The sequence below is a fragment of the Cygnus atratus genome, chromosome 3 (genome assembly GCF_013377495.2).
Source record: "Cygnus atratus isolate AKBS03 ecotype Queensland, Australia chromosome 3, CAtr_DNAZoo_HiC_assembly, whole genome shotgun sequence".
Lineage (NCBI taxonomy): Eukaryota > Metazoa > Chordata > Aves > Anseriformes > Anatidae > Cygnus > Cygnus atratus.
The window spans coordinates 61314978-61334573 of NC_066364.1; the positions used below are offsets into that span (position 1 = coordinate 61314978).

The 19596-nt window shown below is 40.5% G+C and overlaps 1 protein-coding gene across 6 annotated transcripts; it reads right to left on the reverse strand.

The window, feature by feature from the left end:
- Positions 1–7010: 7010 nt before the first annotated feature.
- MTFR2 (mitochondrial fission regulator 2) lies at positions 7011–16139 on the reverse strand. Of its 6 annotated transcripts, none has more exons than XM_035538330.2 (8): positions 16039–16139; positions 15807–15932; positions 15435–15539; positions 15062–15186; positions 13527–13744; positions 12094–12394; positions 9507–9693; positions 7011–7980 (listed from the first exon to the last, which is right to left on the reverse strand). In XM_035538330.2, exons 1-8 carry the CDS (start codon positions 16099–16101, stop codon positions 7882–7884), a joined length of 1224 nt encoding a protein of 407 aa, XP_035394223.1. In that variant the 5' UTR covers positions 16102–16139; the 3' UTR covers positions 7011–7881. The 6 variants fall into 6 exon arrangements, with proteins under 6 accessions (XP_035394223.1, XP_035394225.1, XP_035394222.1 ...); XM_035538332.2 differs by having other exon boundaries at positions 7011–8706; XM_035538329.2 differs by having other exon boundaries at positions 15765–15932.
- Positions 16140–19596: the final 3457 nt, after the last annotated feature.

The window sequence follows — 19596 nt, forward strand, 5'->3', positions numbered from 1 at the left end:
AAGAGCAGCATCCCACAGAAGACGATCACCTCCACGCCACGACAGAGGCAGGCACCATGAGCCAGGCACACCAGGAGCTGCCAGCGGAGGCCCCCAGAGAGGAGTCATGCACCATCTGCTTGGGCCCGCTGGCTGATGCAGCTCGCGTGGACCCCTGCGGGCACTCCTTCTGCAGGGAGTGCATCCAGCTGTGGGCCGCCCACAGAGCCACCTGCCCGCTCTGCTGCCGGCCCATCTTGGCCATCGTGAGGCTGGTGCCTCACCCTGTGAGGGATGCCTCGGCTCGCCAGCCTCGGGGAAGGGCCCAACGCAACGCAGGGCTGGGGCGGCGGCGGCAGCAGTGGCGGTGGAGCCCCTCCAGCTACCAGTCCCGCAGTGTCTCGCCCAGGCGAAGGGAGCAAAGCCCCTCCATGCCATGACAGCTCGTCCGCAGCTTCTCCTGGCACTGGGAGCAGGATGGGCGCAGACGGTCCCGGTCCCCACTGAACACCAATGCTGGGGACACATCGTGGCTGCGTAGGGCCCAGCAGGAGGAGCCAGGGGCTGGTGACCATGCAGGCCGCCAGGCTGGGCCCCGTGTTTAAGGAAAAAACATAAATAAATCCTAAAAAGCAACCCAGATGGAAGTCATTGGGGGGATGGGAAATTATCATGAGATTGGGCAACTGGGTGAGGGCAGCAGCCATAAGGGTGGCCATGCCCTAACTGGAAAAACGCTGAGAGGAAACATCTCCTGAGCCTGTGGCAGAAGGAATGTCTGATGGCCTGAGAACTGCCAGCCCAGGAGCCGTACCACAGGGTGCAGTCCTTCAGGAGCTGACTGCTGCAGCATGGGCTGCTCTCCACAGAGCAGCACAGGAAGCTTCTCAGACGAAAGGAGCTTCATCTGGGGTAAAAAGCAGGCCTGTTTTATACCATTTATACCTCTTACCCATAAGAAGGCATAGGACAAGGGGGAATGGTCTTAAACCAGAAGAGGATAGAATAGGCATTAGGAGGAAATTCTTCACTGTAGAAGGGTGGTGAGGCACAGGTTGCCCAGAGAAGCTGTGGATGCCCCATCCCTGGAGGTGTTCAAGGCCAGGCTGGATGGGGCCGTGGCCAAGCTGATCTGGTGGGTGGCATCCCTGCCTATGGCAGCGGGGTTGGAGTTAGATGATCTTTAAGGTCCCTTCCAACCCAAGCCGTTCTTGGAGGCCTGTAGCTAGCGGTGTCCCCCAGGGGTCAGTACTGGGTCCAGTCTTGTTCAACTTACTCATCAGCGATCTGGATGATGGAATGGAGTGCACCCTCAGCCAGTTTGCTGACAACACAAAGCTCGGAGGAGTGGATGATACTCCAGAGTGCTGCGCTGCCTTTCAGAGGGACCTTGACAGGCTGGAGGGTTGGGCCAAGAGGAACCTCATCAAGTTCAACAAGGGCAAGTGCAGGTTCCTGCACCTAGGGAGGTATAACCCTAAGCCCCAGTACAGACTGGGGGCTGACCTGCTGGAGAGCAGCTCTGCAGAGAGGGACCTGGGAGTCCTGGTGGACAGCAGGCTGACCATGAGTCAGCAATGTGCCCTTGTGGCCAGGAAGGCCAAAGGTATCCTGGGGTGCATTCAGAAGAGTGTTGCCAGCAGGTCAAGGGAGGTGATCCTCCCCCTCTACTCTGCCCTGCTGAGGCCACACCTGGAGTACTGTGTCCAGTTCAGGGCTCCCCAGTACAAGAGTTACATGGAGCTACTGGAGCTAGTTCGGAGGAGGGCTACGAAGATGATGAGAGGACTGGAGCACCTGTCATACAAGGACAGGCTGAGAGAGCTGCGCCTGTTTAGCCTGAAAAGAGAAGACTAAGGGGAGACCTCATTAATGTATATAAATATCAGAGGGGAGAGTGTCAAGAGGGTGGAGCCAGTCTCTTTTCAGTTGTGCCCAGTGACAGGACAACAGGCAACAGGCACAAACTGAAGCACAGGAAGTCCCGGCTGAATATGAGAGGGCACTTCTTTACTGTGAGGGTGACAGAGCACTGGAACAGGTAGCCCAGAGAGGCTGTGGAGTCTCATTCTCTGGAGATATTCAAAACTCACCTGGATGCCATCCTGCACAATGTGCTCTAGGTGATCCTGCTCGGTAGGGGGTTGGACTAGTTGATCTTCAGAGGTCCCTTCCAACCTCGGCTATTCTGTGATTCTTTGATTTGTCAGTCAAACTGCAAGAAATAAAACCAGAATTATTTATATAAACAGATAAATGTAACAAGACATAGTCCATGTCTTTTTTCTTTTTATAACTTGAGTTTTTCTTTCCCACACCATGTCCATTATTTTTGATAACTTTTTTAGATTCTTCTTTTTCTTAAAAAATCTATTCTATACTTACTTTCCGATGCTTGTCCTTTTTTGTTATACATTTTACAGTAGCTTCAGCTTCATACTTCAACAATATATGAAAAGTGAAAATTTTCCCTCTTTATACATCCATCGGTGATTTACAGCAGGTATCCTATTCCTTCTAGTTAAGCTACATACTTACCACACAAATCTTTGAAATTAAATTGGATAATTTTAAGTACAGTGAGGGTCTCTGAAGGAAGCTCACATATCTATCACTATGAAATTTACCTACTTCCAGTTTCTCAGCGGCAGATCTATTTTTGTTAATTAAAGCCAACATACTTGCTGATGAACCTGATGGTTTAAATGTGCTTTTTTATAACAGCTGCTCTCTTCTTATTTTTAATATGTTTCTTTTACCCCCTGAGGATTAATATTCTCTTTTAATAACCTTTAGTTTAGAAACAGTAAATCTTAAAGGAGACAGTGTCCAAGGAAGACAGTCTGACTGTGCTAACCAAGGAAGAAATATTGAGACAAGAGGTTGGTCAGTTATCTGAATGGAATATAACTACAATATGTATATTCTACAAAAATATATGCTATTGCATGCCAGCAGTTGTGTAACAAAGGAAAAAAATTTAGTACTTTTGTTGAAGAAACACAACAATGGCTTCGCTGATAAATTATACTAAATTATGTAAGTACAGCAAAAATATAACTGAATAAGAAGCGCACACCCACCTTGTGTAGATTTTATCCATGAAAAAAGATTTTCAAAAGTTTTTGAAAAGAAAAAGAAGCAAAAGTTTGAGCTTTAAAATAGAACTGATAAAGGGTATTATGTTCCTTCAAAATACCTCCAAAAATATGAATCGGTTCAGTAGTCTGGAACTCAAACAGAATCAAGACACAAAATCAATAATTTTAATAGGAGTTAGTGTCCTTTTAGTCTTATAAATCTTTTAACTACCATTTAGTCTCTACAAAGTCAATTATGAAAAGTTCACTTTAAAGGTACTTCGAAAGAATTTGGTAATTAATGCCTAGACTTACACTTCAAAAGTTTCAAGAAGCATTTTCTGTATCTGGCAATAATTTTCCTAAACAAGATAAAAGGGAAAAGAATGAGCTGTGGGCTGACACATGAAGAGAAATTTATAAAATGTCAGGCATATAAAGTAGGATAAAAAATACATGTATGTGAAAACCTGCTTGGTTTTAGTCTTGAACCCTGTCAGTTTTCAAATTCTAGAGGTTTGTCATTAAAACTTTAAGAGAACCGTCAAGTCTTCAAGGCTGAATCAAATCCCTAAAGGAACTGTTGTTCGCATCAGTTCTTTTCAAAAACCTTTGCACAATTGTCAAGACATTTCACCTGAAGTTAGCTGACCTTGTATATTGAGTAACTTACTCTAATTGTGATTTTATAATGTTATTAATAAATTATGTTGAAGAACATTTTTTAATATTTTATAACCATTTTTATATTTACAAAATGAAGGGATTTATTATAAAATCTCAATGTCTAAATGAACAAATAAAAAAAATAAAGTTATTCTTTATTAATACTTATTAAACTATACATAAGACTGTACATAGCAATACAGTCTCAATGCCAAACTGGTCAGCATCATGAATACTAATGCCTGAGAAAGAGAAAAAAAAAATTTGAATTGCTAATATTGAGGACAATACTGTTCAGGAAAACAACAACTGTATTTTCTCACTTAGAGTTGTAATAATAAGGTCTTGCATCTTAAAGCAACTCTTTAACCACAAGTTGCTGACTCAAATCACGCCAATGACTGAGGATAATCTGAATGTCAAATTTTCACTTATTTCTCTCATGCCAGAGGGATTATAACGCCTATTTTGACCACTGGAAAGCTTGATGAAGGCTTAGTTTTTTTCTATTTTTCTTTCAGACAAACAGTGGCAGTCTTAAGTATTGGAACAGAATCTGCAAACTTTTCAAGTTTCACACAAGCATGCAAAAACAATGCTCTGAAGAATCATACACGTAATTCATGGATTTAGATAAACCCAAAAGGTAATACAGATGTAGCTGAAGCCAGTGTCACTGTGAAAAACATATTATCAGGTTACCTGGGGATCTGTTCTCTGAAACTATCGTAGGAATCAAGATCATGAATGTCTCCACGACACGTAGAACCACTAGTAAACAGATTTCAGATAAAGCAGAAGTGAAATCTGGTTGAAGGCCTTACTAGCGCTGTTACTAAACAGTTATTTGCCTGCAGGACTTACCCCAAGAGTTCAGATCAGAAAGGCAAAGTCTAACCTTTTTAACAAGATACCTTTGTCAATTAGGTTTTTGCAAGAGCCACGTATATAATTATTTTAGTAGGACTAAAGAACAATGCAATCAGTTCCTGAAAAGAGGAATAGACTGAGGGCAGCGGATACTGTTGCACATTCTCAGCTGTGCTTTTCCTCCATACTCTGTAGCTAAAAAGACAAACATGACAAGCTACACATAAGTTGCTCATCACAGGTAATAACTATCAAGACAGGTCTCGTATCTTACGGGAACTTGTCAGCAAAAGTGATATTCTTACAGTTCAGGTAATGTTACTTATTAGTCTCCTTGCAATGGGAAGCTCAGATGCAAAATATAAATCTCTTAGAGTCTCCTAGGGAAAAATCGTTAGAGTGCTTTTACTCAGCCACATTGCACTTTCCCTTCTAGCCCTATTTACTCAAAACATTTGGGGAAAAAAAATAAATCTTGTTTCGGTTTTATCAATTGAAAAATTAGATATACTATAGGTCTTTCACAGGTTTTCTACTGAGGAAAATAATTTTTATTCCAGAGACCTCCCAGCAACTCCTGGATGAGAAATCCCACCCAAAATCTCCTCAGGAATGATAGAATATGTTTTTCCAGACTTCTTTAGATACGAGAGATCACATGCTGTATTGGTCTGTTGGAACATCCTCCTGAGTCTCCTCACCCACCACCTCCTATTGCTGGGAGTTGTATTGCCACTGAGCAGTTCATCCAGGGACCAAACGTAGAGAAGTTTATTTGTAGGTAAGCAGGGCACAGATAACCTTAGAGAACATTAAGTTGCTTCCAAGTTGTTGATACAGATGTTCTGGTCAAAGAAAGTAAGCGATAAAGCTAAGTCTCATTCATTCTGAAAGGGAGAAAAATCTCCTCTGCAAGGGGTGCTTGCATTTTCATTACTGAACATCACTGTAAATTTTGCAACTTCTTGATATCGAAAACTGTCAGATGTTAGTAGATATCTCCCCCAGACTCCTCAAGGTATGCCAGGGTTCATTGCCTCATCAAATTTACACCTGGAACTACATAAAACAAAGAATCTGTTCTCTTAATGTACATAGGTGGTACATAGCTGGGGAACAAAAAAATCCAACACAGGGCCATGACTTTCCCCCACACCTCTAAGGAAGCATACCAACTATACAGACTACTTCGTAGTAGCACAATTCACTTTGACACAAAAATCAGAGATACTACCCAATAACCTGGAGGGCCAAACAGCTCATTAAAATTTATAGATGTTTCTGAAGTCTGACACTAGATACTTGGCTTAAGTGACACCAAGAGAAATTGCGGAGAGAATTTCTTTCTAAAGTCATGGGAATCCACTTTCAAATCCAAAATCCGTGCTGTGAACTGCAGTCTGGAGAGAACAGAAGATATACACACAGAGTCCAAACTAATAGTTCTTCCCAAAGAAAAGAAACCGCCGATCACATAAAGCAATTGACATAGAAAAGACGACTACACTGTCCAGAGCTTTCCAGATTAACGAAGTCTCTCACAGCAGGAATTCCACCTTCACATTCGTCAGTCTCAAGAGAATGGTCACAAATGCAGGGAGGCCCTGGCTCTGTGAGGGCTGACATAGCAGAAGAGGGAGCTTGCTCCACCTCTTCATACGCTGAAAAAAGGGAGCTCTTTCACAAGCTTTACTCTCAACAGGACCCACTTGCCCTCATATCCTCTTTTGCAGGTGCTCATGGACTTCCTTCACAGTTGTTCCCTGCTGCCCTAGTATTTCAAAGACCAGAGCAGCAGACAAAAGACAACTGAAAGCTTTGACAGAGGAGGTTAAGATTACTAAGCAGAGGGCCAAGCTGGCTATTCTGTGTGGATTTCACAGCAGTTCTGAAGTTCAGGTAGAGAATGTAGAAAATGCATATTTTAGAAGCAGAGAGAAAGGTAAGGTCAGGCTGTTATGGACTGTGAAAGGAATGAGAGAATGTCATAAAGTTTAAAAATCACCAAATTCAAGAAAAAACATCTAGGAGACATGATTTAAGAAACAAAGTAGTTGTTGCAGTTAAACACCCAGCCTCCCAGCTGAAAACAGGGCAATAGTTAAGTCATGAGCTCCAATTTTAGTCAAAAGGTAACTTATGAAATTAAAACAAAAGTATGGTATTTGAACAGTTACTTCTAATAATTGTGCAAATAAGACTTGGCAGTAACAGGGAATCCAGATGTCATTCTACTCTGTAAGAAGGTAGGAAAATAGAAGGTGCACAGTACATACAAGGGACACAATCCATAGTTCAATTGATAAGATTTTGGTTTTTTTACACATTTGGATCATTAGACAAAAGATTAAGTGAAGGCAGCTATCGTAAGCAGTGGATCACAACAAATTTGTAAACAAGAGACTCCAAGTCCTCTAACAGGAAAAAAGTAAGCTCTTTAATTTATCTAAAATAAATTAAGAAGTTTTATAACATGGTCAGGTCTTAAGATACAAGAGACTCCACAACACAAAATGTCACTACCACACACACCTATGACACAAAGGAAATTTTATTTTATAAACTCTGTGAATGAAACAGACTTTATACAGAGAAGCCAGAGAGACAATACAATTAATGTTTATTTACACATGGAATTTAGACTATGTGCTAGCAGATCTCTCTACAAGGTCTTTTTTGTCTCAAAAGAAAAATTCCTCCATATTATAGGCATTTAACAGACAGCATGTAGCATACTTACAGCAAGACAAAGTTTCACAAACATGAAAGTTTCTCTACTGACTCAAGACAAATTAGAACACTGCTTGCACGTGAAATAAGGAGTTACATTAGTAGACTGCAAAGAAAACTGAGGAAACTTTATCACAGTATTAGCTACCATTAGTTATATACAGCCAGCTATACACAACACACTCCAGAAGTTTACACTTCTTCAGTATTTACAGTGAAGTACAGAGACAGTGCTCACCTAAGCTGCCACACAAATAATTACCTTTCTTTCACAAACATTTCTTTCCTGCGTTTCTCAGTTTCCCAGGTTTCAGACACAGTGCTCCATAGTAACAAACCCCCCCTTTTTTTTTTGGTTGTGTGCTTCTCACAAAGCGTCACATTCACAAGTTTGGCTGCTGGGAAACTAAAGAGAAGGAAGAGGCAGTTTCACAAGCCCTACAACCCAAACGTTAACAGCATAGGACAGATACATTCTAGAACATATTACAGCAGTTTCACAGAGTGGGCCTGCCACTTACACACACTACGAAGTTTCCTCAGAAGTCTCCATCAGTTAAATTTGAGCTCTCACTTTCCACGTTGATACTTGTTTAACTTCATCAGTTCTTATGAGGCTAGAATTTGCATTTGACTTCAGGCTGCAACGTCCAACCTGGCCAGGAGGGATGGAATTAGATACAATTATATCCAAGACAACTGAAGGAGAAGCTGTTTAAAGGTACTTTGGGAGAATTTATGCATTTCACTTAACCTAGGATGAATAAGATAATAAGCCCGTGAAATTGCTTTACATGCGTTTATTCTTCAGAACACTCAAGGATAAACAATTAAAATAAGCATGATCATGCAATCAAGCCCCTGTTTCAACCAGAAAAGTCCATCTTCCTTCATCTGCTCCTGAACATGCTGGCCTTAATCCTTCTTTCAGGCTTTATAATTTAGCTGTTAGATTCTGGAACAAAAGATGATTCATAAACAAGCTCTTCCAGGATCTAACTTCAATCTTCATATCTAGAATCAGGTATGTTAGCTATACAATGCAATGGTCTGTAGCATCCAAAACGTAAGCCTAGCTGTTTTGTTTGTTTGCTTTTTACAAGTTTCCAATTTTTCCTTAAAAAAAGTCACAGGGAAATTTATATAGGCTGTACAAGAGAAGATGACTCATTACAGTGTATAAAATAAATGCTACATTTTCCTTGCAAAAATCTGTGCCAGCTGAAGTTTTTCAAAGAATTGTTATAGCGGGAAAAAGAAACACACATCTTAGTTTTCTTTAAATTTTCAGTCATGCAACTAGCCATGAGTATAGCTGCAGCCTTCAAAGAATGTCTGGATTTCCATCACATGTTTTCCAATACTATTTTCCTCCATTAGGCTAAAAAAAAACAACAAAAAAAACAGTGCCAAATAAGATTCTTTATCTCGCTCATTTCACAGATGAAAAGATATAATTGCTAAGCAGAGAGAGATGGTTTAAATTACTTCCACCTATTTCTATCTGTCTCATCTAAGCAGCTCTGAGGTTTACAGATGTCTCTAGTGAATAACCACCAGTACTGCTGGACTGCAGAAGTTAAAGTAGCTTGCGGACTGCTCTACAGAACCCAGCATCTTGTTCATAGCAAAGAACTGTATTTTTCAGGGGCTCTGCAACAATGTTCAGAATCTTTATTCAGAATAAAGATGCAGATCATGTGGAAATGATGCTTGCACAAGAGGGAAGACACTAAACCTAATGCTTTGTTTTCTGAACACACAGCACATGCTAGGCTGACCTCTGTTACCTTCCTGGCATCTTTGTTTGTAAAATTAGTCGGCAATTTAATAGTCGGTATTACTAACTGCACATACCGTTTCCACATGCAAATGCCTGCTAGTTACTATCAAGCAAACGTCCACAGTTCAACCAACGACGAGCTGAGTTTTTAAAGTCAGTCTAGCTTTTTTCCTCTTGGTGCATCTAGAAAAGCATTTACCGGCCTAAATCCATTCATAATAATAAATAGTTGGGATTCTCTGCCTTGATTATACTTGGAAAAAAAAAAAAAAAAAAACAACTAAGCTGATGGCTTAAAATCATTGTAGAAAAGTTGTAGACTCAAAAACCTTGCTACTATCCATGAAAATTGCAGTCATTTCAAGAATATAAAAACATGTTCTTATATAAAAACATACCAGTGGGATCTCTGGACTAGAAAACGGGGAGCTATCAAAAGATCTATTTTCTTTGTCCAGTGAATCATCATCATCTTCAAATTTATGTGCAAATTTCTGTTTCAGTGCATGAGTTAGTATAGCAACTGGATCCCAGTCTGAACTTAGCCTTTTTTTGGGTTTAGAAAGAGGAGTGCCTCCAGGTGACCTACAAAGAAAGAAAATTTATTATCTCCCGACCTTAATCTTGTGCTTAGTGATCTAAAATCCCATGAGACAACTTTTGTATACATCTTCATCCTATAAATCCTTGATCGCACAAATAATGCTGCTTATGTTGTTTTATAGCAATTAACCAGACAGGGCTAACAGGGCTAACAACAGTACACCTAACAACTTATCAGCCAGATTCTTAGTTCAAAAATAAAACTTGATGCTGTTCCTTAAAGAAAAGTGACAAATCAACAAATAGTGCTAAAGTAATGCAAAAGAAAAAAAAAAAAGTACAGTTTGCATAGCAGGTTTCATTCATAAGCTATATTAAGACGTATTAGTTGGAGATTCCTACTAACGTATTTCATAACCTTTTACAACATAATTTGACTTAAATTTCATTAATTTTCAGTTCAGAACAGTATGCCTTCCTGTAGTCTTAGAAGAAAAAAAAAAAGAGTTACAAAATTTCTCAGAGTAATTATATTAAAAAAAAACAAAAAACAAAAAACACTTCATTTAAGTCAAATATTCATCCAGGGGACCAGAAAGTCCCATTCATTTACAGAACACATTTAACTTGAGTTTCGTCATCAAAAAAAAAAAATTATCAAATTTAGCACAAAGGCTTCAAAGAGTTTTTCTCTCCAAGCAAGCAACTGAACATACAAATACAAAACGTTTATAGACAAGAATTAGAAAAAGTACTTTGTACTTCGCAGCCTATCAATACTTCCAGGGGTCTTATAAAAAGGATGAAGAAGGACTCTTTCCTCAACTGAATAATGACAGGACAAGGGGGAATGTTTTTAAACTAAAGAGGGGAGATTTAGATTAGAGGGTAGAAGGAAATTCTTCACTCAGAGCGTGGTGAGGCACTGGCACAGGTTGCCCAGAGAGGTTGTAGATGCCCCATATCCCTGCAGGTGTTCAAGACCAGGTTAGACTCAAGACTGAGCAACCTGATCTAGCGGGTGGCGTCCCTGCCCATGGCAGGGGGTTGGAACTACATGATCTTTGAGCTCCTTTCCAACCCAGGCCATTCTACGATTCTAATTTAATTTATGAAAAAGTGTTCTCAACAAAATCAAAAGACTGCAAAACCCACAAAATCAAAACAGCACCTAGCACCCCTAAGCCTATCAAAGATAGAAATTAGCGACTAGGCCAAGAAAATAATCATAAAAAACATCCTAAGTACTGAGATATTTGAAACAAATCTAGATATACGCACACTTGTGCTAGCAGAAAGTGTGATTTCCAGACCAACGAGTTGCTGCTAACGCACAATGACAGCAGTAAGCTCAAGTCTGGCAGTGAAGTTCTACCTTCAGTATTCAGGTAGATGTCTAAATCCCATAGCGTTTCCTATGCACACCTATCATTTCCTACTCAGCTTGCCCCTGCTCAACATGATGGCGGTTAAAACTGTTGTTACAAACATTTTGCTCTCTTCTTTCACCATACATGGAAGGAAACATCAAGAAATAGTTTTACCTTAGTGCAGTTTGTATTTGCTTTACTTACTGTGTAAATATATCATCAGAAGCATGAAGGTATGCTCCAGAATTGTATATAGATAATTTGTCCAAGCCTTGTGCTAAGTATTTTCAGGGATAAAACTCACACTTAAGGAAGTGCTGAAATAAGAGCGCAATCATTTTTGGTGACATTCTTCCCACGTTAAGAGTCTTTATTATTCAGTAGAGATTCAATTTTTCTTGCATACTTTTCCAGCTCCAGAAGTTCAGAAAAGACATCTGACAACTTGTATCACATCTAGCACAGCAGACCAACACTGACACGAAGAGGTATTACAGTCTTTACTAAAGCATTTTGGTAAGGTCAACTGTTCTTAAAATCAAGATGGCATACCATGAAAAATATCTCAATCCAATTGGACTATTTAAATTCATGACACACTTTCAGTAAGATACAGCACATATTTGCTTTAACACTTTGAAGGTAGTATCAGAATATTTTGGATATGTTAAGACACTTTTTCAGTGTCCTTTCACGGTGAATAAGAAAAGTGTATTTGTTCAGATCAGTTTCCTGTGATTGTGTAGGTAACTTAAGTGATTTTCAGATAGACCCAGTCTCAACAAAAAAAGGGACACAAAAGTCACGCACACACACAAATGCAAACAACCTGAGATTTGTATACTAGTGCAGGAGACCAGTTTTAAATGCTGCGATGCTCAGCATTTTTCAAACGCATCTGAAAGCCATGTCACATTCCAAACCGTGAACTTAAACATTGCCAACTTCAGTCTGTCAGCAGTAGCTGCATGTTAAATGATTTGTTTCATCTTGGTTTTCTCTGCTTATACTCAAATGCTGTAACGGTTACACAGCCTTAGATAGCTCAGACACAAGTTGAATTCCAACCTACCTCTCAGTAGCACGCAACTGAACTTTGTTTAGGTCTTTCAAAACATCCATCATACCAGGAATGTTCTTTGTCCTCTGGTGACCAGCACTATCAGCTGTAGTCGAAGCACTGTTTCTTGCAGCACGCCGTTGTTTTATGAGTTCAATTGCTGAATTACTAGCACCAACAGCAGATGGTGCACCAGAAGGGAGCGGAGGCGGCGAAGGAATTACAAAGTGATTGTGAGAGACGGACAATGGCGTAGAAGTCATGGCTGGCACTGGGTAAGATCCATCTGGAAGGCTGAATGTTTTAAAGGCTTCTGGATGCAGTCGAAAGAAAAACAGGGATTTTATTTTCAATAGTCTGTAGTACCTTAGCAATTAACAATACCAAGCAACGTCTTGTATGACTGTTTTAAGTCAAGATAAGGCGGCCCTCTAAAAGCACTTTCTTACACACCTCACACATTATACCACGGAAGAAAACAATTACATTTAAAACCAAACCCAATTTTGATTTCAAAGCCACAGACTCAGAACACATGAAATAATGGATTTGAGGTGGTCTGGGCTGCTCTGATGCATCTTTGATCTATGCACTAGATAAATCAGAAACCCGCAACAGAAAGCAGCTTGCAACTACACATAGTTCATTCTCAATGGTCTGAAGGTTAGAATAACCCAGATAAAGCAACAGCAAAGAAAACCACAAAGCACATAAATCAGACTATAAAACTGCATACAGAGTGCAATGGAGAAGAGACAAAACGTGACAGCAGAACAACAAAGTTGAAGCACAGAGGCCCCTGAACCTTCTCATATCAGTTCAAATGTTTCAACAGCCACAGTGGGGTTGGTATACAAGACAATTGTGACCTCAAAACTTAAGGGAAAAAAAAAATCACAAGATTGAAGTTCATATTGTAGACCAACTACCTTAGATACTCCAGTGGTGGTTAGACATCTATTTGCTGCATTTAAATTTAAAGCATTTAAAATTAGGCATTGCAATTTAAATTGCAATTTAAGTCCTGAGCTTGAATTCCTTATATTTTTATCCAGTATTTTGATAACTTGTCAGAAATGTTACACAAGTCTAAGGTTTGTTTTTTTTTTTTAAAAAAAAAAAAAACAAAAACAAAAACAGTAATTGGTGGTTTATTAATAGCGTTGTTACTAAGTTCCTTCACAAACATGGAAAAGAATATAAAGATCACTTAGGATCAACTGCATTCAGTCAGCAAGCTGGCCATAAAAAGAAGAGTGAAAGCAAAGGGGGGAAACAAAGGGCACAAACGGTGAAAAAAATTACATTCAGTAAATTTTGTTGGCATAACTTCAGTTGAAGAAGTTAGAAATGTTTTATATCAGTATCTGAGACATGGTTAGATTTGAACAAGACCTCTGAGGCAGAAAAGGAAAATTGGTGTGCTTCAAACCAGAAAGGCTTACGTGATGGGATGTTTCCCAGCGTATGTGCTGCAACAATCGTGGCAATCTGAGCACGAAGAAAAGTCAGCTCATCTTCAAGCGCAGAAATTTTCTGAAGTGCTGCTCGATCAACAAGACTGTCTTTTTGTATACTGTTTTTTGGAACACCTGGTATGGAATCTATAGATGGATGTAAGTCACGATAAGCTGTACTTTTTTCTTTTCTCCATAATTCAGTCCTAGAAAGGAACAAAAGACGTAGTTTAAAAGGTTCAGCCAGCAAAAGAAATCTCAAGATTTCTTCAGTGTCTGTCCAAGCAAGTTATCATCGTTCAGCAAGACATAAAATTTGCAAGCTATTTAAGAAAACGCTTAGCTATTCATAATATTCATAATATTCATATTCAAACCTTATCTTCTATAAGCTACATATTGAACACAGCGTTAAAGAATCACGCTTACAAGTCTCAGGTTTCAATTTTAAAGTTTGTTTCAAGGCTGTGCCTGCAGAAATACCTTTAATACAGAATGAGCATAAACTCAAACTATCAGAATGAGACTATGAAAGGAAGAAATTAAATTCACTTTATTTATTCCAAATCCACTAACCTTTGACTAAACAAAACCAGACTTTTTTTTTTTTGCTACGCTCAGCATCATCCTTTTACTTCAAACCACATCTGCACGTTTTCTGATTTGAAAAAAAAAAATCTCACTGGCTCAGAAGGAAGAGATATAGATTACAACACTTGTCCTTGAAAAACATCCCACTGAGTCAGAAGAGGAGGAGGAAGAAAGAATGGAAACAACAGAAAAATGAAGTTCTGTGGATCTGTGAGTTAGACTTGCTGTAAGCAGCACCAAGCAGGATAAAACAGGCCAGAGTTCCTTTTAACAATACACTTACACTTTTAAGATTTTGCAGCTGCTACAAAAACTTTGATAATTTGATAGTAACAGCTGAGGAATCCTAAAATGAAACACAACTATATCACAACTTCTCTAACAAATTCAGATGACACACTTTTTATTAATGTCTCGTAATTTCATTACCAGCAGGCAGTACACAAAGATCATGGACAAACACATGCCAGTATGAAGTACAATTACATTATCCAACATAGACGCGAACACAGAAGTATCCAAATCTTTATCTTGCTTTTAGCTCTCCAACTAATCCTCTGACTTTGAACATATCCTGTAGAAGAATAGTAAAACTAATTTCTATTTTTTCCCTAGAGGAATGGAAAGGGGCAGAGGAGAAGACTTCTATACCTGGTATACTACATACGTGCAAAGTTAAACACAAGTTAAAATACCAGTAACGCATCTGACACGCTATTGGGAAGAGGAAAGACAATACTCAGCATCAGAAATCTTTCAGATGAGAATATTCTGCACTATAAGAACTTCCAGGTGAGCAGGAACTCCCTAAAAACAAAGTTTGCAGGGCTGGTTTAACTAGAACCCTGAAAGGGCTGAGGGAGGGGAAGAGAAAAGAACAGATGACACAAGTTACTGCTATTACCCCTTTCTGTGCATGTACTTTTACTTACCTGAATCTAGCAAATGCTTGCCCCTCGTCACGTGCCACCCATAGGACATCAGCAAGTGATGGAGCTACAGGAGCTGGAGCTGTGCTTTGCTCATCATAATCCAATGGACACGGGTCTTGAACAAGCTGACAACAAGTAAACAAATATACATGTCTAGAGAAATTGGATTTAGTACACATTAAAAATCTTGCCTTGGCAAAAAAAGCTTTGAAGTGCTGTGAGCAAGCTGAAAACAGTGAGCATAAGGTAAGCAAAACATTAGCTATGTTTGCTTAAAAAAAAAAAACAAAACACACACAGGAAAGCTGTCACTACGTTAAGGAACTAGGAAATTTAAATAGTGTAAGGATACATATAGCAGTAAATCGCTTACTTGAAAATAAGGTCTTGGGTAGGGCTCTAGGGAAAGAATTGTCCCAAGTCTCCGGACAACGCTTCGTGTAGACCCGTATTGCTTTTTTTGCCAAACAGATATGATCTAGAAATCAGAATAGCTTTTAATCCAAGGAGCAAAACAGAAGCCCTGGGTTTTTACACGAGAGGTTATTAGATAACTTAATGCTGTACGCAATTAAGCATAACGCAGTTTGGTTAAGGTATCTTTCTAATATTCTTCTCAAGCTGAGAGTCAGGGTAAGAGTAACGCCCGTTTTAGCGGCCCGCTTCCAAAACGCCCCCAAGACACAGCCCGTACCCCGCATACTTCAGCGGCACGAGGGCCAAGGACGAACGGAGCCCGACGCACCTTGAGCCCGCAGCTCCTCAGGGCGGCGCGCAGCTGCTGGAGGTGCCCGCGGGAGGCGGCAGCCGAGGGCAGGCAGCGCTGCAGGGCACGGCCCACGCCGACCGCGCGGCTCCCCAGGAGCGAGCCCTGCGGACAGAGCACGGGACGGCCACCGCAGCCGTTAGCACCGCGGCTAACGGCTGCCCGGAGCCGTTAGGCGCGCCCCCCCGCTTCGCCCCCCGGCGCCCCTCACCTGGTCGGGCGGCCAGCCCAGGTGCGCCAGCAGCCGCCGCAGGAGGCGCAGCAGCAGCGCCATGGCCGCACGCCTGCCGGCACGCTCCGGGCACCCGCTCTCGGGGTGGCAGCGCCAATCAGCAGCCGGGGGCGGGGCGGGAAGCGCCGAGCGCCAATAGGGAGAAGGCGGCGCGCGGAGCAGAGCCAATCGGCGGGTGGGGGCGGGCCGCCCGCGCGGGGGGCGTCGGGATGGAGGCGCGTTTGAATGTCGCCGCGCAGGGAGCCGCCGTGTCGGGCGCCGCCCGGCGGACTCCGGGGGGAGCGGACCCCGGGGGGCCCTCAGATTTCGAGTGCACGCGGCCGAACACGGAGGGGGAGAGCGGCTTAGCCTAAACTCGGGGCACTGAGGGTAAGGCACTGAAGATAAGGGCTGGATGGAGCACGCCGGATAAGGGGAGAACAGATAAGGGGTGAAGCTCCAGCACAGGAACACACCTACGTTACCCTGAAGCATCGGATAAACTACGCCACAGCTGAAAGCAGTGGACAAACGAAGAAGCAGAAGTCTGTATTTGCTTTCTCGTCAGATGGGTTAACCGATGGGTCAAGGTTAAAGAACTAAACCGTGTTTTATGTTTGTATGTGGTTAATCTTCTGATTTGTTCATTCAAAGAACTAAAAAGCAAGATAATGTAAGAGCTTCAATACGCAAAGTATCCTCAAAATACGAACTACACGAAAGCGTCACATCAAAAGAAGAAATTAGACTGTATTAAAAGCACGTGTAACATGCAAAGCAGATTTGATTTCTTTCAATCTCACTTGCCAAGATTTCTGCTGTTTTCCTGAAGATCTACTTTTAGAGTACTGAGACTTCTACTCAGAAGAAAGGTGGATTTTTGTCCTCCAGCTATACGTTATCCAAAAGAGTTCATAATTCTGAATGAAGACCTGATTGTACTGCTCCCAGTAACCCCAAAGTTGTCAAGAAGTTAAGATAAACTTGATAATTATAGGACATCATCTTTATTCATGTTCTAGTAACAGTTCCTAAACAGAATCCTATCCTGCAACACTTTGTTGAAATGTAACTGTTATTGCTTTCTCATGTAGTAGTTACCATTAATAACTTGTAAGGTAAGGTGGATTGATCCTCTAAGACGGAACACAAAGGAGGAAATAGCGCTGGTAACAAAAGTTGCAATAACAACAGGAAGCCTTTAGAGGCTTATGGGGTTTTAAGTTTGAGAAAAGGATGGACTTCTTTAATCTGTATTTAAAGAAATCTGTACTACAATACTTAAGAAAATATACTTACCTAATTGCTCCAAGACCTCCTTATCAAAGAAGGAAAAGTGTCAACATGAAAAGATACAAGGAACCAAAAGCACTTTACCTCAAAGTTGGTTAAAGGCAGGCACCTCAAACTAAAACGCCTTGGTTGTGCAGTTAACTGCATCATCACCAGTAACAAACCGCTTTGGAACTGGAGGTTCCAGCTGGGAACTTGAACTTGCTAACTCGAAGCATTTCTATGCAACTCCGAAGAGGACAGATGCAACCTGCAGGATCTATTTGCAAAAGGACTTAGTGGAAGTACTGTTTTAAGAAATGAGAAGTGACATGGGGCTTAAGACTTGATGCTGCAGCCTTTACTTCTGGAGGGAAATCAAAACTGTATAATGACAACTCTTCTGCATGCTCAGTAAATGCCAGCACAGCAAAGTTAAAGCAGGAAAACTTTAATCAAATGTAGGTCTAGACCAGCAGCCTCGCTACGGCATTCCCCACCCCCCGCCACTGAAAAAAACGTCTGATTTTCTCTGAACTGCAGGGGTAACCTTGAACTTCATAGCCACACCATTAAGAGGTAAAGCAGATTCGGAAACTGTCTCAGTGCTGGAGAGAAAGTCAGAATTAATCACTTAACTCAAAATGAATTTAAACATTTCATACAAGTAGAAAGCTCGATAGACTGACATTGTTGCCAGATTGTTTTGCTCCCTTTCTTGCTTCATCTGATTGAGCATACACAAAGTATATGTGAGCTTTGTTTAAAAAAAAAAAGTTTTACATTTCAAACATCTATTAAAAGATGTACCGTACATGTAAAAGCAAATCCTGCAGAAAGGGAGCCTGCCTAAAATATAAGGCAGGAATTACCCTTTAGTAACCACCACTGAAGGGCAAATATTAATCCTATTTCCCTTTCTACATAGATGCTGGCAAACTACTGCAACCTGAAATCCAATTTCTTCTAATACAGTTAGGAGAGCACTATTCTTCTGCCTTCTAGCATTTACTATGGATAGGTTAGACGGTTAACTACTAACAGTAAAGCTAGTAGGAGAACAGATAATAGTTATCTTTACCAAAGTGTTGTGGTTTTTTTTTGTTTGGTTGTGTTTTTTTTTTTTAAGAAAAAGACTGACATTTTAAGGGACAAAATAAGAACAATACTACACATGACATTAAGGTTTACTTTCTCCATAGCAGTCTGAGAAAGAAAACAAGTAGTCTTACTTGATCAGAATGTCATTGCTCTGGTAATTCAAATATGCTACCATTATCCTTAATATTCTGTAAATTAAAGTGTATTTACCAGTGAAGTACGTTTATGTGGTTTTGTGTTTTCTGTTTTTGTGTTTCTTTTTATTATTATTTCTTTTTTAATACTGTAGACTAACTTCTGCGCTTTGGCTATAACATTAGGAGGAGCACAACTGTTCAGAAACGGTGTCAAAGAGCTTAGTTAAGACTCACTTCTCACAGCTTCAGCTAACCACATCACGTTATAACTTCACACTGACTTACACAGTATACGAAGTGGAATACTAAAGGAATGTACTTCCAGGGCATTGCAATGGAATACACACCTCATCGAAGTGTTTAGCATATTCCAAATATCTTTACTGAATCAGGTTTTAAAATAACTTGCTTTTTCAGAGGGGTTTGTGGTGGGTGGGTTTTTTTGTTTGTTTCCTCCAAGATTTCAGTTAAGTCAGTAATGTGATAGAAGACTTAGACTTACTCTTGCAAGATGACTTACCTGAAGAGGGCAGTCCATATAAAGAAATTAAAGAGGCAGTTTAACAAATTGGAACAAAATGGATACAAAAGCCGGACTGATACTGCCATCAGTTCCTCAACTAAAGTGTTCTGTTGATGATTAAGCTATCAACAAAAACACAAACTATAATCCCTGGTGACCCTCACAATGTGACACATACTTCATACTTTATAGACAGCACCTTTCTTTCTTTTGCAGTATGTTTGAACTCTTAAGCTTACAAAACCTTAAACACTGTCCTAAGCTACCTTTAGCAAGAGAAGCATGGTTTTTTTGTTTTTGTTTTTAATGACAAAACAAATCACTAGGTATCCATAATATGACTGATCTGTTCTGGTCACAAGTTACAGGAATTAAAATAGCTGTAGATAGTTCTGTACCAGCAGTAGAAATTTGGAAGAGAGTGAAAGAGCTCCAGTTCTCAGATCTGTCTGGAGTTTCTAGCACTAGTGACTTGGAAGTAGGTTTCTAAAACTCACGTTCCAGAAGAGAAATTATAAACTTGTA